The sequence below is a fragment of the Rhinichthys klamathensis genome, unplaced genomic scaffold (genome assembly GCF_029890125.1).
Source record: "Rhinichthys klamathensis goyatoka isolate OS25496 unplaced genomic scaffold, OSU_Roscu_1.1 h1tg000157l_1, whole genome shotgun sequence".
Taxonomy (NCBI): domain Eukaryota; kingdom Metazoa; phylum Chordata; class Actinopteri; order Cypriniformes; family Leuciscidae; genus Rhinichthys; species Rhinichthys klamathensis.
Window position 1 is genome coordinate 3,207,376 of NW_026606692.1, and position 21,994 is coordinate 3,229,369.

Below are 21,994 nucleotides of genomic sequence, written 5' to 3' on the forward strand. Positions count from 1 at the left end.
GCCGTTGAATATAAATATGTAATTTATCTAAATATTTTTCAAAAGCATCCAAATACTTATACTTTACAAAAATATATATTGTTATTATAATGTAGCCTACCATCATCTCATCATATCTAAAAACAATAAAATCAGACAATATCAGTTATGTAATATGACACAAGTAATTCAAAAATGGGATGTGTTCTAAAATGAAAAGTGACATCAAATAGCCGATTTATAAGCAGATTTATAAGCAGCTTAGCTCATTGCATTTAGCACACTGTTGATGTGATTGCTTTAACAGGCACTAGAGGGCCACCTTGCAGGGCCATAAACATGACTGTTTGTTGTCATGCAATGAAGTGAAAAGTAACAATACCGCTTTTGACTACCATTTCCACTAGTTTGTCTCCAAAAAAAAGCATTTAATGGAAAAGCACTAAAGTCTTCACCTTTACCCTAGTTTCTTTGTTTGTTTATGCTAAAAAAACAAACAAATTGCTCCTCTTGGATGTATACACTTGATTAAGTTTTATGTTAATCAATGTCATGCTATTGTGCAACAAAAAACAAACAAAAAACATTATGTTCACACCTTGTAATAATTCAATCAGCTCATTGTTTCTGCCTAAAATTAATATGATGTTGTTATGATTTGTTTATGTAGGCTAGGCTATATAGCCTACATTACTTGGACACAGTCACCTCTGATAACAGATCAATGTGTCTAATTTTAATGTAGACACATGCATTTTCTTTAAAGCTGATTTGAAACGAAATGTATTGTGAAAAACATTCCACATAATATCTGATTGACGTTAATCGTACTAGTCTTCTCCACTAGATGTCATCCTCTTATTTACCTTGTTACGTGTTCATTCAGTGCTTAACATGGGGGATACTGGTGCGCAGCGTAAAAGACTTTCCAGTCAGATTTGAAGGAACTGTCACTCACTGTCCCGATCGAGCCAGTGCTGCATGGTCACGAAAGTTTATCATTTGTTTATCAATTTAAGCATTCAAGCGCAAGAAGACGTGAAAGAGAACTCGCGCGCAATGTGTGAGAAGTTGTCCTAAGCGCCCACAGAAAGCTTGAATGTGTTATAGACAGCGTGAAAATAATCAAATTAATTCTATTTCATGTCTCCTTGAACTTGAACAGATACATTTACACAAATTTATTTCAAAATGGCCGCCTTGGCGAGTATCCTATTAAACATAGTCAGTTAACATAAACAATAGAGAAATATGTGTAGATATTGGATCCCTGCATTATGTCTTAAAGTGACATAAGCCTAATATTCCTGCTGTTGATTATGTCTTTAATGTTAATCAAACTAGAAAAAAACAAAGAAATCACTTACTAAATAACTTTTGTAACTTTAATAAGGATTAACCTTTATTTAATTTACACACTGAAGATTTGGGTAGAGTGGGGGAAACGCCCCTCTTAAGGACTGTGTAATTTCTTCAGTGAAACAAAAGTTAACTGTGTCTAGAATCATTATCCTAGTTTTCAGTAACAATGGGTGGGGTAAAATTCCCCCACTCTGATAAAGAAATTTGCTTTATACATTTACAGCAAAATCAGCCTACAAGCAGTTTTAGCTTAAAATTAAAAAGACAGGCCAAAATAACAGTAGATAAATATGAATATTTATTAATGAACCTGCTGAAAATAAGTCAGACAAGCAATCAATCAAATAAATAAATAAATAAATAGACCCTAGTGGAAAAAAATACCACATATATATATACCAATATTTATTTCATACTACAAATATATTCATATATTTACTGACCGCTTGAGACTTACTGATATAAATAATATAATTAGAGTACTTCTTTATTGAACAATGCACATTTCTTAATATTAAGCCAAAAATGTGTTTTAATATCACTATTATTAGGATAGTATGATCATTGCAACAGTTCCACTTTAGCACAATCAAATATAGGCTACTTAAGTATATCTTTAGTTGGACCTCAGCACTATTTCCGGATAACTAAAGTGCATTAAATTACAAAATTAGTTGTTCTAATTTAGGAGACTTTAAGTATATCAATTTATTATACCGAACGTACAATTGCAGGGTATTTATATTAAGTACATAAATGTATTTGTAGTAGGCTATACTTAGCATACAATAAATGTATATTTATTTTTCACTAGGGGAGAACATTTCATTTATTTGAATTGTTTTTCCATGCATATCTCACAGGTGAACTACCCTTGATTTTCATTTGAACAATCAACATGAGGCCATTCCTGGCAGCCTTCACATCTAATTCACAATAGATGCATTCAGCATCGTCATCTGTTTTCTGCTTGTATTCTGTCGAGCCTTACTAGTTCCTTTTTTACAGCCTTTGTTGCAGCCTTTGCTTCTTTTTGTATGGTGAGGAAGTGAGGAAATCCGTTGGTCAGGCCAACTTGGCATTGGCCTGGGGGACAGCTTCAACATGGCTATTAGGAAATGGATATTATAAGATTTTTGATTACCTAATTAGATTTTTACTACATAGTTTCTCTTACCAGGTTCAGCACGCTGCTGGCAAATTGTCCCAAGGGTGTGATGGTGGGTGTGTTGTGGTGAGGTCAGAAGATGATGACTGGGTCCTTTAAAAGAACAACAGGCACAAACACATTCGCACGCACATGCACAAAAACACACACACACATACACACGTAGTAACATCAGCAACATCAGTAACAACATTTCTTAACAGGGAAAATTACTGCATTGCATATTCACAAAAACAACTGATTAGGACATTCAAAACTCTGCAAGTTCTCCTTACCAACTTCAGGCTGCTCCAGATAAAGTGTCTAAAAATTGGACAAACAAGTCCATTTGTGATTGCAGTAGGCTACATTTTGTTCCTTTACATTTATTGTTTATTTGTTTCATATAAATAAATCTAAAGGGGGAAATATTGTTATTCACCCCAGTTATTCACGCCAGCATGTTCCTTTTCATTTGTTTCACTCACTGGAGCTGTGCAGTGTTATTTTACATTTTATTAATTTATTAAATTTCTGTACCTGAAAACTATTGTTAGACCAACCAAAAAAACCTTAAAAGCACTGATTATTTCATTTGTATCTTTGTCCTTTTGTATTTATTTATTTGTGCTATTATTTGTAGTTTGATTATGTTCTTTTTTATCAATGACTGTTTACTTGTCTTTAATCATCTTTAAAATTTATATTAGTTAGATAGAAGTTTTAGCTGTGGTATCAAACTTCAAATTTCACTGGTATCTAAAATGTTGGTGTCATATTACAATACAAGGATACATGGGTCAAAAACAACAACAAACTATTTTATTACTTTTTTGTGTTAATTGGGGCCAGTGAAAATCGAAAATCTTAAATCAAATCTCGAATCGAATTGAGATCTTGTGAATCGGAATCGAATCGGGACATTTGTATCTATACCCAGCCCTATTTATTATTAGCCATAGCTAGTAATAGCCTAGCTACTCGCTAACATGAACTGTCTGAAATAGCCAGCTGTTTGCTGTTTATTTATCTCAATGTGCACACTTTTATAGCATTCAAATGTGTTTGGTTTCATGCTTAACCTGTTAACCTGCTTGAGGACGGCAGCACAACGAAACGGTCATTGTTTACATTAAAAGTCAAGTCACCTTTAATTCGATAGCGCTTTATACAATACAGAATTATGCATTTAGGTTATTGTTCAGCTGAAGTAAGTTCAGTGTTGAATCAGTTCTGTTGTAAAGATCATCAATTATTAAATTAGTTAATTTCATCTATAAAGCAGTTCTGCAAAAAAATGTCATCGTCCAGGTCAGTTCAGTTCTCATACAACAGCGTCTGTGCAGTCAACTGTCCATATGGGTCTGATTCCTGTGATCTCTGCTGAGGATCTGTGCTGATGGCTGTAGATGAGGCCTTCAGGGGATTGTCTAGACACAGTCTCAGCTGACATTCAGGGCTGCGTTTTGGTCGTGTCTAGGTGAAGGTCCACCATCTGATCTGGATACGGACCAGATCCAGCTGACTATGGTAACCTCGGGATAAACAGAGAGAATAATATTAGCGTAGATGCCATTCTTCTTAAGATGTAACAAGTACACCGGGTGTTATAGGAAGTGTTCCCGGTTCTGGGTGGCTTAATTTATGCAGCCTAACAATCGACTGATTTGAATAATAGAAACTGATAATGTGTTATGTGTATGTCAGGTTAAATAGATGGGGTTTTTTTTAACCAGAGTTTGTTTATTAAGCATGCTGGGCAACCACCCATCATTACAATAATTTAGCCTTGATGTCATTAACTTTTCTGCATTTGTCATTGAGAGCAGATATTGTATTTTAGATATATTTTTAAAATGCATTAACAATTACTGCTAGTTTCAATGTAAACAATTGTAATTAACTTGACAAACTATACATCATTAAAAAGGTCTAAGACTCAAGTTTTTGAATTATGTTTTACTCTTAATATCTTATAATGACAGTAATTGCTTAAATTGTGTGAGGAGTCGATACCTTTAATATGAAATATGTGCCTCATTCGCATCCATTGAGAGAAAAAAAAATCCTGTACCTTACAGGCTGTACGGACGGTCATCATGAAAACGCTTGACTAAACGTCCCTCAGGGCTTTTAGTTCAAAAGCTTGCAGATTTGGAAAAATATTGATGAATTCTCATGTTTACTTGATCGTCTATAAAGAAGATTAATATTTATTCGATTTTTAATGGCGATGTGAGCATTATGGAGCCATAAACACTCTCATATAATGTCTGTTTCATTCATACTGAAAGCCAGAGGGAGCCCTCGCACAGAAAGTCCAAAAGTGGGACTCTTGTCAAGTTAATTCACCTTAATTTATATAGCGCTTTTAACAATATAGATGTTTCAAAGCAGCTTTACAGTGATAAGGAAATTAACGTAGCTTGTTTGGCTTTAGCTCTAGAATAAAGTTATTGTCCAGCTAAAGTTATTTTTGATTGATTCACTTCCGTTACAAAGATCATTAGTTATTAACTTATAGGGGCCACTAACACGACACCGTTTTAACAGAAAACCCGCGCTCCGGCCTGCTCATTTGCACAAAACAGTGCCTGGTGGCTCGAGAATGCAAACATTGAAATAGGTTCCAAGGTGCAAGCCTTGAAAAAAAAAAAAAAAGGTTGTCTCAGGCCCTGTCCACACGGACACAGGTATTTTTTTTACGCGGTTCGGCCGTTCGTCCACACGAAAACACACTGAAACCGAACATTTTTGAAAACCCCTGCCAGGGTGAGGATGTTCAGAAACGCCGGTTACAGTGTTGTCGTGTAGACAGTGAAACCGGGGTTTTTGCCTTGCGACGTCAGAGTGTGCGCCGTTATCCGCTGTGTTTGACGTCAGATTTGCGCAAGGGGGTAATCCATCGACCGGAAGTTGAAGCCGGCCGGGTGCCGCCATGTTGTAGCAGAACTTCACTTGCGTTAGCATTTTGATTGACTCCAATTCATTTTGGCGTCACTTTGACAGCGAATAACTTTACATCTGAGGCGTTTAAAGACTCCATTTGTCCATTATTTATTTCTAAAGAAACACGATAATGTATAAAGGGCTCCATTACCTTCTATGTTACATTATGGCCCCGTAGAAACAGTTTTTGTAAAAATAGGCTAACGATTGCTTCATAACCACTCGACTCTCTGTCGCGCTGTACAGAAATTACCGTACAGACAGGAGGAGAAGCTCGCAGGCAATCGGGGGGACGTTCCGTCAAGGGAGAAGCCCATAGATAATGAGTCCATAAAAGCAACGGAATACTTACTCCTGCTCACTCACGCCAAAGAACTCTTTGCTCAAGTTCCCCGTCTCTGCAAGATTAACGTTGGCAATTTTCACGCACAGCTACTAGAAGATTTATGTCTGTCAGACAGGTTGCTCATGTCATCAAGCTTAGTTTGAGTCGGTTTGAGTCTGCGCGTCAGGAACGGAAGTGCTCAAAAATCGCTAAAAATGGGCTTCAACTGTCTCAACTTTGTTCCAATGGGATGGCTCTGTCCACTTCTTATACTGTCTATGGATTTGCGCTTCTGATTGGCCAACGTGGCTTTACGGTTAAGGTTTATATCGCCGCCTGCTGGCGTGGCATGCTCTTGACCACGCTTGATAGCGTGTTTTTGCGTTTTCATGTAGACGGAGACCGAGCATGTATGGACGGGATTTTTTTTTAAAACGCTGTAGGAAAAACTCCGGTTATTAAAATACCCGTATCCGTGTGGACAAGGCCTCAGTGCAAACTTAAAAAACGCAAACCTGTGAAAACGCTGATGGCGTGCACATGCGTAGTACGTGTTTAGTCTATGTGCACGTTTTAATATATATGTGCGGCGTGTAGTCTTTCTTTACAAATCAACCTCAACAAATTACTTGTCTGGCCTTAAACATTTATTTGCACCTCAAGATGGTCCGGTTTTACAGGGCTTAGATTAATCCAGGAGCAGCTTTTATAAACGTGCCTTAGAAGAAAGAAAGAAAAACATTACTGGTGTGCATCTTGAGACAAAACATATTTTAAGAAATGTCAGTGCAAGTTTCTTTCAGTTAAAACAGCTCGAACATGTATTTTAGTTTGGGACTAATAAGCCATCTGTGAAACCTTTTTTAATGCTTTATTTGAACATTCAGTTTACATTATGGTACAACAAAATTAGAACATCACAATAGTTATGAATAACACCAATAGCTCAAAACAAAAACACGAGCAACCAATAGCTCAAAGCGTGGATTGCCATTCTTTTTTTTTTCTTTTTTAATCTGTGTTTTGAAAAGTTTATTAATTAATTAATTAATTAATTAATTAATGTTATTTCCAGAAAAAACACAGCACTGCATTGAATACATTAACATAAAATGAAAAGGAAAGAGAAAGGAAAAAATACAGAGAAATAACAATGACACCTCAACCAGTAAAAAAAATAAATAATCATAATTGAAACTTTTTGTTCTTATTGTTATCAATGAGTTTAAGAGATTTTACAATAAGGGAGATCCTTGTCTGTGAAACCGGGGGATAGAGCATAGACTGTAAAAAAATAGGGATAGAGACAAAAATCTTATGACGTTCCAGGAAATACCTTATATGGGCAAAGGCATCCAGAGATCAAGGGGGTAATCCATCAGCCGGAAGTTGAAGCTGCCTCTGGGGGCCGCCATTGTAGCTGGCTATCACCTGCTGTTAGCATCCCATTGACTCCCATTCATTTTGGCGTCACTTTGACAGCGAATAACTTTACATCTGAGGCGTTTAAAGACTCCATTTGTCCATTATTTATTTCTAAAGAAACACGACAATGTATAAAGGGCTCCATTACCTTCTATGTTACATTATGGCCCCGTAGAAACAGTTTTTGTAAAAATAGGCTAACGATTGCGTCATAACCACTCGACTCTCTGTCGCGCTGTACAGAAATTACCGTACAGACAGGAGGAGAAGCTCGCAGGCAATCGGGGGGACGTCCCGTCAAGGGAGAAGCCCATGGATAATGAGTCCATAAAAGCAACGGAATACTTACTCCTGCTCACTCACGCCAAAGAACTCTTTGCTCAAGTTCCCCGTCTCTGCAAGATTAACGTTGGCAATTTTCACGCACAGCTACTAGAAGATTTATGTCTGTCAGACAGGTTGCTCATGTCATCAAGCTTAGTTTGAGTCGGTTTGAGTCTGCGCGTCAGGAACGGAAGTGCTCAAAAATCGCTAAAAATGGGCTTCAACTGTCTCAACTTTGTTCCAATGGGATGGCTCTGTCCACTTCTTATACTGTCTATGGATTTGCGCTTCTGATTGGCCAACGTGGCTTTACGGTTAAGGTTTATATCGCCGCCTGCTGGCGTGGCATGCTCTTGACCACGCTTGATAGCGTGTTTTTGCGTTTTCATGTAGACGGAGACCGAGCATGTATGGACGGGATTTTTTTTTAAAACGCTGTAGGAAAAACTCCGGTTATTAAAATACCCGTATCCGTGTGGACAAGGCCTCAGTGCAAACTTAAAAAACGCAAACCTGTGAAAACGCTGATGGCGTGCACATGCGTAGTACGTGTTTAGTCTATGTGCACGTTTTAATATATATGTGCGGCGTGTAGTCTTTCTTTACAAATCAACCTCAACAAATTACTTGTCTGGCCTTAAACATTTATTTGCACCTCAAGATGGTCCGGTTTTACAGGGCTTAGATTAATCCAGGAGCAGCTTTTATAAACGTGCCTTAGAAGAAAGAAAGAAAAACATTACTGGTGTGCATCTTGAGACAAAACATATTTTAAGAAATGTCAGTGCAAGTTTCTTTCAGTTAAAAGAGCTCGAACATGTATTTTAGTTTGGGACTAATAAGCCATCTGTGAAACCTTTTTTAATGCTTTATTTGAACATTCAGTTTACATTATGGTACAACAAAATTAGAACATCACAATAGTTATGAATAACACCAATAGCTCAAAACAAAAACACGAGCAACCAATAGCTCAAAGCGTGGATTGCCATTCTTTTTTTTTTCTTTTTTAATCTGTGTTTTGAAAAGTTTATTAATTAATTAATTAATTAATTAATTAATTAATGTTATTTCCAGAAAAAACACAGCACTGCATTGAATACATTAACATAAAATGAAAAGGAAAGAGAAAGGAAAAAATACAGAGAAATAACAATGACACCTCAACCAGTAAAAAAAAATAATAATCATAATTGAAACTTTTTGTTCTTATTGTTATCAATGAGTTTAAGAGATTTTACAATAAGGGAGATCCTTGTCTGTGAAACCGGGGGATAGAGCATAGACTGTAAAAAAATAGGGATAGAGACAAAAATCTTATGACGTTCCAGGAAATCCCTTATATGGGCAAAGGCATCCAGAGATCAAGGGGGTAATCCATCAGCCGGAAGTTGAAGCTGCCTCCGGGGGCCGCCATTGTAGCTGGCTATCACCTGCTGTTAGCATCCCATTGACTCCCATTCATTTTGGCGTCACTTTGACAGCGAATAACTTTACATCTGAGGCGTCCAAAGACTCCATTTGTCCATTATTTATTTCTTAAGAAACACGACAATGTATAAAATGCTCCATTACCTTGTATCTTATTACGTTATGGCCCCGTAGAAGCCATTCTTGTAAAAATAGGCTAACGATTGTGTCATAACCACGGGACGCTCTGTCGCACAGTAGAGAAATTACCGTATATACAGAAGTAGAAGCTCGTAGGCAATCGTTTACTGTCTATGAGGCAATCGGGTGGACATGGAGGTATAAAGTCAAGGGAGAAGCCCATAGATAGAGAGTTCATAAAAGCAACGGGACAAAATATTTCAACAACAGATTTGTTTCAGATTTCAATTCAGATTTGTCCCGGCACAGCTACTAGAAGGTCAGAACGGTTGCTCACGTGACAACTGCGTCGTCAAGCTCAGTTTGAGCCTGCGCAGTGCGCTTGGCTATCAGGAAGTGAGTGCCCATGTTGGGCTTCAACCAAGGGGGTAATCCATCAGCCGGAAGTTGAAGCTGCCTCCGGGGGCCGCCATTGTAGCTGGCTATCACCTGCTGTTAGCATCCCATTGACTCCCATTCATTTTGGCATCACTTTGACAGCGAATAACTTTACATCTGAGGCGTCCAAAGACTCCATTTGTCCATTATTTATTTCTAAAGAAACACGACAATGTATAAAAGGCTCCATTACTTTGTATCTTACGTTATGGCCCCGTAGAAGCCATTCTTGTAAAAATAGGCTAACGATTGCGTCATAACCACGGGACGCTCTGTCGCACAGTAGAGAAATTACCGTATAGACAGAAGTAGAAGCTCGTAGGCAATCGTTTACTGTCTATGAGGCAATCGGGTGGACATGGAGGCATAAAGTCAAGGGAGAAGCCCATAGATAGAGAGTTCATAAAAGCAACAGGACAAAATATTTCAACAACAGATTTGTTTCAGATTTCAATTCAGATTTGTCTCGGCACAGCTACTAGAAGGTCAGAACGGTTGCTCACGTGACAACTACGTCGTCAAGCTCAGTTTGAGCCTGCGCAGTGCGCTTGGCTATCAGGAAGTGAGTGCCCATGTTGGGCTTCAACTCTCTCCGTTGAAATCAACGGTGTCGCTGTGTCCATTTCTTTTACTGTCTATGCCAGAGATCGCTGCAGCTGAATAACATGACTCATGAAAGTTTTTACTGATAAAAAACGAAGACAAACACGTTTGTGAGGATGATATGGTTTATCTGTTTTCTTCAAGCCATCTCGGGTATTTTCATGATAACAATGCATATGTACAATGTATTAAAGGGATAGTTCACCCCAAAATAAAAATTCTGTCATTAGGCTACTCACCTAGCCTGCAAGCCAGACCTAGGGCCTACATCACACTTTGCTGCAAAATATTTTTTGCTGCCGCTAGGGTGCGTCTAGATTTCTAGGCTACTACTCACCTTCATGTCGTTCCAAACCCGTAAGACTTTCGTTCATCTTCGGAAAACAAATGAGAGCTTTCTGTCGCTAAGCAAATACCACTTTAACGCTTCAAAAAGCTCATAAAGAGATCGTAAAAATAATTAATCAAGCTGTTTAGTCCAAATTTTCTGAAGAGACTTGATCGCTTTATATGATGAACAGTTTAAATTGTATTTTATTCACATTAACATTGATCAGCGAATCTAATCAGAAGCTCAACCTAACCGTGCTCTGTAACACGAGAATGAACCTCATTGGTTCTTGGAGAAGCTCAAATGTGCTGCATGCGTAACACAAGAATGAACCTCATTGGTTCTTGCTGAAGCTCAAATGTGCTGCGTACAAGAGAATGAACCTCAGTGGTTCTCGCACCTCAAGTAAACATGCTTGAGCTTCCATTTACCTCAAATGATGTGTGTTGATGAATGTTTAAATGTGAATAGAAGCCTAAAATAATTCTGTTCATCATATAAAGCGATCGAGTCTCTTCAGAAAATTTGGACTACACCACTCAATTCAAATGGATTAGTTTTAGGATCTCTTTATGAACTTTTGTGTAGCTGTCTAGGGACACAAAGCTTTCAGATTTCATCAAAAATATCTTCATTTGTGTACCAAATATAAACAAAAGTCTTACAGGTTTGGAGCGACACGAGGGTAAGTAATTAATGACAGAATTTTCATTCGATAAAATATATTTTTGCCTCATTCTGTGATAAGAAGCCACATCGGATCACAGAAGGTTATTTCCAACACTCAACTGGTGTTATAAAGTGGGTTTAAAGTGGGTTGAAAAACATGGTTTAATCTATAAATTGTCATGATTTGATGCTATGCTAAGCTAACATGCTAGCTAGCCCTGTTACTAGGAGCAATTATGTTTTATGACTAATTTTGAAAAGTAAAGAACATTGGAATGATTGTTTTTTTTTAAGAAGGGCTTTTGAAAAAAAAAAAAAGTCAAAATGAAGTGAGAAGTCTGACCAAAGAAATTAGATATTAAAACAGTGAATGGGAAGGCATTAGTAAACATAATAAAGACAAAAAAAAAAAAAAATTAGAGCTATATCCCGGCTGGAGAGATGTGAATGTGAAAGTGTGGACAATAATAAGTATTATTCATCAAATTAAAGAAAATAATCTATCAACAGTATAAAAGTGCACACTGAGAGAAATAAACAGCAGATGCTGCTATTTCAGACACTTCACGTTAGCAAGTAGCCTACAGCTAATAATAAACACCACTTTAACTGTGTTATTTACTTCTTTAACTTGAGCAAACGCTGTTAATACACATTTAGTTAGCAAAACTAAACCACGCACGTTTTAATGCCAGTGAATAAAATGAAATGATCCACCGGCCGCATGCCACTCCTCCTCAGCCACGTGTTGTGGTCTGCGTCTCACGCTGATGACATAAATTTGAGAGGGGTGTGGCCAGGCCCATTGTACACGCCCCATTCCCTTGACCTCGCCCCATTTGAAAACAGTGCCATAAAGTGAAACGCAGGCTGCGTCCAAAATCACATACTCTCTGAGTAGGTACTTATTTTGAATAAGTAATTACTTCACGACTGCTAAAAAAGTGTGTTCTATAGTATAAGTGTGTTTAGTATGAATGTAATGTTTTGAAATAATACATTTGCCATGTTCTCATTATCATGTGACCCACCAGTGTCAGTTACGTCACTTTACCGTCATTCACAAATCCTCTCCCGTGGCCTTATTGGAAAGTAAAGTGTCCATCATATGCACACTTCAGAAAGTAGTAGGTTATCTGGGTACTTTTTGCCTACTTTTTTATGAGTACTGCTAATTTGGCTTCTTTTGTCACATTGTTTTTAACCTACTATTTAGTAGGGAAGTATGCGATTTAGGACGCAGCCACACTGTGTAATGGCATACTGAGTGTGTACTGCATACACACTTCAGAATCTTTCCGGAAGTAGTAGGCCATCCGTGTACTTTTTGCCTACACTCTTAAGAGTACTGTGAATTCTGACATACATCGACTCTTTTGTCACATACTGTTTTTAGCCTTCTATAGGGAAGTATGCTATTTCGGATGCAACCAGTCAGAAAAGTGAAGCAGAAAGGGAAAACGGTATTGCGAGCTCACACTTGACTGAAACGCAGAATAAAAGGATCGCTGCAAATGAATTAGTAGTTCTGGCCATGGAAAGAGTTGCAAAATCATTGCTGCTAAAAAATCTGTTGCATAGATAGGATCAATGTTCTTAAGCTTCCTTTTCAGCTGCCAATGAATTTTGCAATTAATCATGTCTTTATTTTTGCTCTATTTTATTTTTAATATTTTTTTGTTTTGTTGCTCATTTTCTCTCTCTCTATCCTTTATTTTTCTTTTGCAAATAATTCTTTTTTTGTGTGCATTTTTTTTTTTTGCTCAATACCTTATTTTTCTTTTGCAAAACTTTATTTTCTTTTGCAAAACTTTTATTGTGTTGCAAATATGTGTGGCAGGAATGTGACTCCACGTTGCACCAGCAGTTACGGGGTTAATACGGGGAGAACAGGAAGTGTCGTATGAGAAAATATACATGCTGCGTAGGCTGTCGTGCCTGTTGATATTGCTCTGCGTTCGGCATTAAAGCTTCAACAAAGAGCTAATTTGTTTGTCTATCTTAAGACACTACAGTGTATATACCTTGATGTCGTTAGATTTATTCCTTAAGTAATATATATTTTTAAATAAAATAACTGTAGCTTAATAGACATAATACCACATTGACCTGAATTATTGTCCCTGAATTAAAAAAAAAAAATAGTATCGTTGTTTTGCATGTTCTTTTCTTTATTTTGTGTCTAAATATACTGCATCACAGGCACAGCTTCACATGAGTGTCAGGTTGCCCCTCCTCTGAGTTGCTGTAGTATAAAATCAAACTGCTGTTAGTGCGCCACTGAGACTGACTCACTCATACCACATTGCAGGTACGCAGTGAGAGGACAAGTGTTCATCAAACTATTTTCCCGGCGAAAAAAAAACCCCCAAATCTAAAGCAAAATGGTGAGTAGAATATTATTTTTTATTGTTAGATCTACTGTGAAAGTCTCTTTGCCTGTAAGTACACATATTGAACACGGATGCATTTAACTTATGCTCTCAAAATCGGAATATCGCTTTAAACACGTGCGAATAAAGCACTGTTTCCATCCAGCGAGTCAAAGATAATTAAATCGTCACTTCCCGATAAACTGGCGATAAATATTACTTTGAAAAATGGAAGCTGACGCAGTAGGATAAGCCACTGTGTGTAGTATAGCAGCTAGCATAGGCCTATAATATTGAGCGCGCAAACGAAACGCGGCCATGTTATATACGTTTCTGATGCGGATGCTGCTGTTTGGGGAACGCAGTTAGACAGTTTTAAGCGGGAATTATACCGAGACACTTTGACGACAGACTATGCTCAGGCATTTTAGAACAACCAAAGCAGCATTTTAGATGCTGTGCAACGAGGTCGGTCCGCTTGTTGGTCCAGTTATTGTCGTCTCACCGCACAGTCATGTGACCTTTTTTGATGCGTATAGAGGAATTTGTTTCCATCGTAGTTTATGCGCACGTTTCTTATCGCATAAAATATTCATCCGAGTCACTTGAGGCCACAAGTTTTTAAATGCGCATTTTTTGAATTTGAGAATCTGGGCGTTTCCATTTAGCGTTTTTTTTTATATTCCAAAATGCGCATAAAAACAGTTGGATGGAAACCTAGCGAGCTAAGGATATGCATTTTATTAACTGCGTATTTTGAATAACGCATTAGCAAAAAATAACAATAAAATAAGTCTAATGCACTATATATGACTCTAACCGTCTCTTTAAAAGTGACTACTAGCCTAAATAGTCTTAATGGTTAATTTTACTGTTTTATATGCCATATTATTTTTATAGCTAGATTTGACCATATTTTACCAGCACGTCATATAGACAGTACTATGGAACTAAGAGCTTTATGCCTTAAGCACTTATGGGTGTGGTTATGGGTGTGTTTGTGATTTTACTGAACACTGTTGTGGCTCCTCAGTATGTCCCATGATCCAGAAAAAAAGACACAAAGATGTTCATGCTGGTTGAAAATATGCATAATAATAAGAGAAAGGGGCATCTTAATCAGAAAATGCGTAATAATGGTTGAAGGTGAAATAAATGTTTTTCTTAATGACTAAGACGGCATCATTCAGTAAGGTGATTCATAGTTTGTGAATCTTCTAGAATCTAAAGCTTTGGGTAATTGTGTGAAATATTGTGTGCCAACAGTCGTTTGAAATAAACCCACATGCATTGCAAAATGGACTAGCTCCAACAAGCCCCCTGTTAAGAACTAAAGAAGTGTTGTGAGTCTCCAAGCCGGTTTTTACATGGAAAATATATTAGAACCACGTGTGTAGGAGTTTGTTTATGCTGAATTCCAAGGACAATTGGTTCTCGCATTCTAAAAGTCCCAGTCACACTCATGAGGACATTGTGTTTGTCTTTTGGATGCCATCTGAACCTTTAGAAACATTTCGCAGGATTTCTTAGTGATTGTTCTCTGAAACATTAATATTTTGCAAGCTGGCTCTCTAAAGCATGGAAATTAGGTTTGCAATGTGAAATTGCTCATTTATTTCTAGTAAAAAAAAAACATTTCTATTCTTTTCTTTACAAATCATGAGATGACGTCGGTTGCCGCCCAGTAAAGTTAACAATTAACAAACTTTAGTCTCTGTCATATCTCACCTTACACTTTGTAACCATAAGTCACTTATTTGCTCTTTTTGCAATCATTACACATTATTCGGTTGAAGGTAAAAACAAATATCAAATTCACTTAAATGAACAAGTGAATTTGTGCTTATTACATATACTTTAGGATAATCACTTCTAAACTAAATCGGGTCAATTAATGGTCGGATGAATCGTGCACATTATTCAATGTAATCTTTTGTCAAAAATTAAATAACCTGCTCCACCCTCTGAAATGATTTTCTTTTTCTGCTGACAACACCTTGGTCATGTCGGCCATTATGTTAACAAATAGCAAAACCGCTATTAGGGCGTTGTTTAGCAAACTTGTATTAATATCTGGCTCTATGGTCAGTACAATCAATCTCCAATGGTGAAAGTCAAAGAATTGGAAAAATAATGATTTCTCCAAACTGGAGAAACACCCAAACACATTTATGCGATATTTTTGTTGCAACTATTTTAAAAAGGGGGTAAAGAAAGTTCTGTTTTTTACATTTCAACTTCCAGGTATATACTGAGAGAACAAGAAATATGAGACAACAGAATTTCCAGAAGTAAAAAATAAATAAAATAAAAACAAATCCAGGAAGACAACTCATTGTGGGGTTGGTGGTGGAGGGTTTGGTTGGGGGGGGAAAAGAGCTAGTGGAGAAAGATGACCTGTAACAACCCATAAATAACTTCTAACCTGGCTGCCATGCCCAAACTAGGCAGTCCCATGTGCCTGTGTAATGTACCATCCCCCTCCCCACTGACTCACCAATAGGCAGAAAGAGACAGAGGGGTAAAAATAGTGCCCCAACCCCAGGAGAATGAATTTAGAGGAAGAGTCATGCAGACAGGAGAATCAGAGTCTGGATATTTCTTCTCAGGCTGATGTAGGCCATCATCTCTCTGGAGCGCAGGCACAGATTTAGGTGCTGAATCATTACAGAGCACTTTTACTGCAACCATGTGACCCGTTGCACCGGTGTCTTAAAATGTGAATGCTTAATGGCAACACCGACATTTATTCCTTTGGCAGACATCAGTTTGAAATGCCTGGTACTTAATTTTTTTCTTGATGAATAAAAAGTTCAAAATAAAATAAAAAAATTTTTGTAACAAATGTATTTACTGACCCCCAAACATCTGAACAGTAGTAGTTCAGCACATTTCGCGGTCTCATAAATTTATTGTAACAAGGCCACAGAAAACCAGAACATAACTTTATATATTTATTTTTATATTTTCTCTTTCATCCTCCCTTTATAGCACACATACTAAAATTCCACATTAGGGTGCAGCTTGCTCTGTTGTCTGATATAAACCTGTTGGGGCTGATGTCGACACCTCAAGCCTTTTCATGCTGCTTCAGACTTGCTAGAGTGTGTGAGGAGCGAGGAAATGTTTGTGGAAGGTGTTTTGTGTGTATGTGCGAAGAGAAAATAACGACTATGAGGGTTAGGAGGCCTGTCTGCCAATAGTGCCATAAATGTCACATCGTAAATGGTTCCCAGGTCGAGTCTTTCAGGAAACTCCCTTTCCAAACAAACAGAGATGTTTAACATGTCATGATACGAATTCAAGGCTGGCTTAGACTTTATCTCAGGATTGCCATCTCATCTAGATCAACACAAACCCATGGCTGACGACAAACATGTTTGGGGGTTTTGAGTGATCCAGCCAGTACTTTTGTCCTGTCCTGTCAGCTGCAGATGTCAGTCATCTGTGACTGACATTGTGTAATAAGCCTACCTCCCACCATTAAGAGCCATTTTTGTTTGCTTCTGCCCCCTGGTGTGCAAAACAAAAGTCTGAAAGGCAGCAACATGTCTTTTTTTTTTTTTTTTATGGTTTGTGCTATTGTTAAATGCAATCAATATATTTTTACATGCACCTTTATTGGATAGACATTGACCAGAAATGTCAGTAAAGAGTATGTACCGGTATATTCAGTAAATAGACTGATTTTCATATTGCGTTTGGAAATGTGTATTGATTGACTGCTAAATGTCCCATGAATGTTGTTAGTACTTTCTGTAGTGTTCCTCTTAAATCACCTAATATGTTGTGTTTGCAATGCCATACAGCACTACTTGGTTACTAATAATCTGTTTCCTCTCCACAGCGTGAGTGTATCTCTGTCCACGTTGGCCAGGCTGGCGTCCAGATGGGTAACACCTGCTGGGAGCTGTACTGTCTGGAACACGGTATCCAGCCCGATGGCCAGATGCCCGACCACAGACCAGTGGGTTGTCATGATGACTCGTTCACCACCTTTTTCAGTGATACTGGGTCTGGGAAATACGTACCTCGTGCCATCTTTGTAGACCTTGAGCCAACGGTCATTGGTAAATATCATCATGGTGTTACATTTAAGGCAACAAGCCATAAGAGGTCATGCATTTGTAAATACATTAAAATCATTGCAGCGCCAATCAGCACTTTGCATCTATAATAGAAAGAAAAAGGGACGGCACACTGTTAAAATGCAATGTTTCAACCATTTTAGTCTTCATCTGGCAGTGAAAAACGTTGCATTTATAAGCAACTGGATAAAAGACAGTGTTCAATTAGTAATTACATTTATTATCACAAACAATGATTTTGCAAACTGATTTCGTATTAATAAACCCCGATAATTGTTTTCAGAGGCATAGGGGTCAAGATCCTTTTTTTTAATATGATTTGTATACGGTTATATTATTAATATTTTGAAATAAAAAAAAATATATTTTCATTTTAATGTTAAAGTTTGAGTAATTTGATAACCGAGCAGAGCGGTCTGTTATATCGAAAATATATAGATTTTTTAAATTAAAATTATTATAAAAAATAATTTGTATTAAATAATTTAAATTAAATGTAACTTAATAAATAATAGTTCATAATATATTATTATAATAATTATTTAATGAAATCTAAATTATTATAATAATATAACCATGAGCAAATCTGGTTTGTATCACTGATAATTAAATGTTATTTTGTTTCCAGAGGTATAGGGGTCAGGATTAGTGCTATTTTAGTATTTATATGCTATTATTGTCACTTTTAGGTTATATAAACACATTAGGAAGAAGATTAATCACAAATCAAGTCTTCACTAGATAATTCATAAGGCAAACACAGAACTAATATACAGGGAACAAGAAAGGGAACAAACTGCTGAACAGAATAACTAATCCAATGAGTAGCCATTGAAACTGATAACGAAACTGACAGGCAGGGAGAAAACAAAGCCAGAAAACAGTCAAACTGACAAAACTGTGACAGTACGCCCCCTCCCTGAAAGGCGCGACCTCGCGCTGACAGTCCCAACGAGGACAGGAGAGGTGACAGGTGAAACCAGGGTGGTGCAGATGGTGGGATGAACCATGGAGAAGCCCGGAGCAGGAGCTAAGTGGCACCCCAGCATCCAGCCAGGGTGAAACCCCACGGCGGTGTCAAAGGAGGGAGGAGCCATGGCTGGGATTTCCTTGACGTGGCCATGAGGACGACTGATGGTGGTAGAGCCTTAGGTGCAGACGGAGAGCAGGGGGACCCAAGCGAACCCTAAGGCTTAAACAGAGGGGCTGACGAAAGGCGCTGGTCAGGAATTAGGTGATTCCAGAAGAGAGGCGGGAGAGGGAGGCCGGGTGGGACCAGCGCAGATGAAGGTAGGCATTCAAAGTCGGGTTGTATCAGTGGGGGCATGGAATCATCCTCTTCCCAAACCCATTGTCCAGAAACCCATGACTCGCCCTCGGTGGCTGTGTAGGTGCCAATTCATCCCCTCGAACTGCACTATAACCTCCTATGGAGGCACACGATGAAGCCGGCTCACACACCTGGTCAGACGTGTACTCGGGCTCAGTCGCTCCTTGCGCTGGCTCTCCGTCTACGGTGGGCTCAGGCGTCGTGTCCATCTCACTGGGTAGTGTCAGGCTGGGCTCTGAGTTGGGAGTGGGGCTGGTGGTGTCCTCCTCAGGACCGATCGTGAACTCCGATTCATTGTTCACCAGCACCCACTCCACATAGGCGGAGAAGTCCTCACAAGGACTGTTCGCTAGCAGGCGTGCCTTCACCTGCTCGCTCAGGCTGGTGTGGAAGAAAACAGTGAGCGAGTCATCCGAATAGTGCACAAGGCATGCCAGATCTAAAAAGTCCTGGGTACAATCCTCCAGCGACCGGTCCATCTGCACCAGGCATAACAGTCTTACTGCCGGCAGATCCATGGGGAAAAAATAACACCCACAAAAACGCCACAACAAAATATTGTCTTGGTCCGGTCTTATGTCACGTTTGGGTTGTATACAAACACACGACGAAGAAGATAAATCACAAATCAAGTCTTCACTAGATGATCAATAAGACAAACACAGAGGAAGGCAGGAACATAGCACAACACGTATACCCTGACGAGACCGGACAACTCACAAATGAATCAAGGGAACTTGTATACAGGGAACAACAAAGGGAACTAATTAGACAACAGCTGAACAGAATAACTAATGAAATGAGTAACCATAGAAACTAATAACGAAACTGACAGGCAGGGAGAAAGCAAAGACAGAAAAACACTCAAAACTGTGACAATTCTAGTATTAATTAATATTAACTATCTTTTGGTTTTTATTTTCATTTTAATGTTAAAGTACTTAAGTACTTTGTAATTATTTTAGTTTTAGGTAACAACACTGTCCAGGATTTGGTGATTTGTTTGCACTAACTTTGTACGGCACCGGTATGTTATTCTTCCAGATGAGGTCCGCACAGGCACCTATCGCCAGCTGTTTCATCCTGAGCAGCTCATCTCAGGCAAAGAAGATGCAGCAAATAACTATGCCCGTGGCCACTACACCATTGGCAAGGAGATCATTGACTCCGTGCTGGACCGCATACGCAAACTGGTAATGTGAAAAAATTGTGTTACATGTACTTGCCAATAAGATCAAAATAACAGAGACTAAAATGCAAGTTCTGTCCCCTCTTCCACACAGGCCGACCAATGCACGGGGTTGCAAGGTTTCCTGGTCTTCCACAGTTTTGGTGGAGGCACAGGCTCAGGTTTCACCTCCCTTCTGATGGAGCGTCTCTCAGTTGACTTTGGAAAGAAGTCCAAGCTAGAGTTTGCCATTTACCCAGCTCCCCAGGTGTCTACGGCTGTGGTGGAGCCATACAACTCCATCCTGACCACCCATACCACCCTCGAGCACTCCGACTGTGCCTTCATGGTGGACAACGAGGCCATCTATGATATCTGCAGGAGGAACCTGGATATCGAGCGCCCGTCCTACACCAACCTCAACCGGCTCATCAGTCAGATTGTTTCCTCCATCACCGCCTCGCTCCGCTTCGACGGCGCCTTGAACGTCGATTTAACAGAGTTCCAGACCAACTTGGTGCCCTACCCTCGCATCCACTTCCCCCTTGCCACATACGCTCCGGTAATCTCCGCCGAGAAGGCCTACCACGAGCAGCTCTCTGTGGCTGAGATCACCAACTCGTGTTTCGAGCCATGCAATCAGATGGTGAAGTGCGATCCACGACACGGAAAATACATGGCCTGCTGTTTGCTGTACAGGGGAGACGTGGTTCCAAAAGACGTCAACGTGGCCATTGCTGCCATCAAGACCAAGAGAAGCATCCAGTTTGTTGACTGGTGTCCCACTGGCTTCAAGGTGGGCATCAACTACCAGCCCCCAACTGTGGTTCCTGGTGGAGATCTAGCCAAAGTGCAAAGAGCGGTGTGCATGCTTAGCAACACCACTGCCATTGCTGAGGCTTGGGCTCGTCTCGACCACAAATTTGACCTGATGTATGCCAAGAGGGCCTTTGTGCACTGGTATGTGGGTGAGGGAATGGAAGAAGGAGAGTTTTCTGAGGCCAGAGAAGACATGGCAGCTCTGGAGAAGGACTACGAAGAAGTGGGCCTTGATTCATTCGAGGAAGAGGAGGAGGGTGAAGAGTACTAAAATGGAAAATTGTTGTTATTTTTCTACCAGAAAAATCTAATAAAATAAAGCTTAACATATGTTGTTGTGGTGGTTCTTTTAATAATTTTGTGACATTGTCAAGTAGTAAAGTACATGCAATTCCTTCCAATACAGAAAATATTTTCGATTGATTAATAATACTTTATAGGCTAATAACTTATTATGGTCTAAATCTTCTGTAAGATATTGGATAATTATTATCAACACTATTTAATCATAAGCTTTTATGCTAATAATTATATTATTTAAATAAATTTAACAATTACCCAATTAAAATGGTGTAAATGTAATCCATGCAAAATGTTTATCTATGGAAAAAGCATTAATATGGCAAATATTAATAATTAAAAATTGTAGTTAGATACATGCTTTTATATCTAGACTTTTTGCCACTTTTTTTAGAGTAACATAAATGGTATGCTTGTATAATAAATATGTGCATTATAAACAAAATCTTAATTTATAGTAATATTAACAATTATATTGATTTTATATATTTATTACCCCAATTTTAATGGGGTATTGGACTACATCATGCTAAACTGTCTTCTGTAATGTTCCAGCATTGTATTTTTTTTATTGTTTAACTGCAGAACAGTAACAACATGCACATAAAGAGGCTCATGGTGTATTCAACTAGTATCTATTACATAATATCATCAAAGGAATCAACAGGAAAAAAATAAAACAAAATATTTAAAAAAATATATGTACAGGGGATAACGTACAATAAATTCCACATGAAAAAGGATACAACAATTATATACATACGTTTTGTTTATTTCTTGCATCTTTTAGGGCTGCAATATAATGCTTTAATTC

At 38.4% G+C, this 21,994-nt stretch overlaps 1 protein-coding gene across 1 annotated transcript; it reads left to right on the forward strand.

Annotated features, from left to right (window-relative positions):
* Positions 1 to 13,315: 13,315 nt before the first annotated feature.
* On the forward strand, positions 13,316 to 21,210 carry tuba8l2 (tubulin, alpha 8 like 2). The gene is made up of 4 exons (XM_056258681.1): positions 13,316 to 13,490; positions 17,323 to 17,545; positions 19,938 to 20,086; positions 20,177 to 21,210. Exons 1-4 carry the CDS (start codon positions 13,488 to 13,490, stop codon positions 21,149 to 21,151), a joined length of 1,350 nt encoding a protein of 449 aa, XP_056114656.1. The 5' UTR covers positions 13,316 to 13,487; the 3' UTR covers positions 21,152 to 21,210.
* Positions 21,211 to 21,994: the final 784 nt, after the last annotated feature.

Bases quoted from the DNA above. Each gene is read 5' to 3' on its own strand.
- tuba8l2 (XM_056258681.1), top strand. The intron at 17,546-19,937 runs GTAAATATCATC...TTATTCTTCCAG, and splicing joins CCTTGAGCCAACGGTCATTG to ATGAGGTCCGCACAGGCACC. The intron at 20,087-20,176 runs GTAATGTGAAAA...TCTTCCACACAG, and splicing joins TGGACCGCATACGCAAACTG to GCCGACCAATGCACGGGGTT.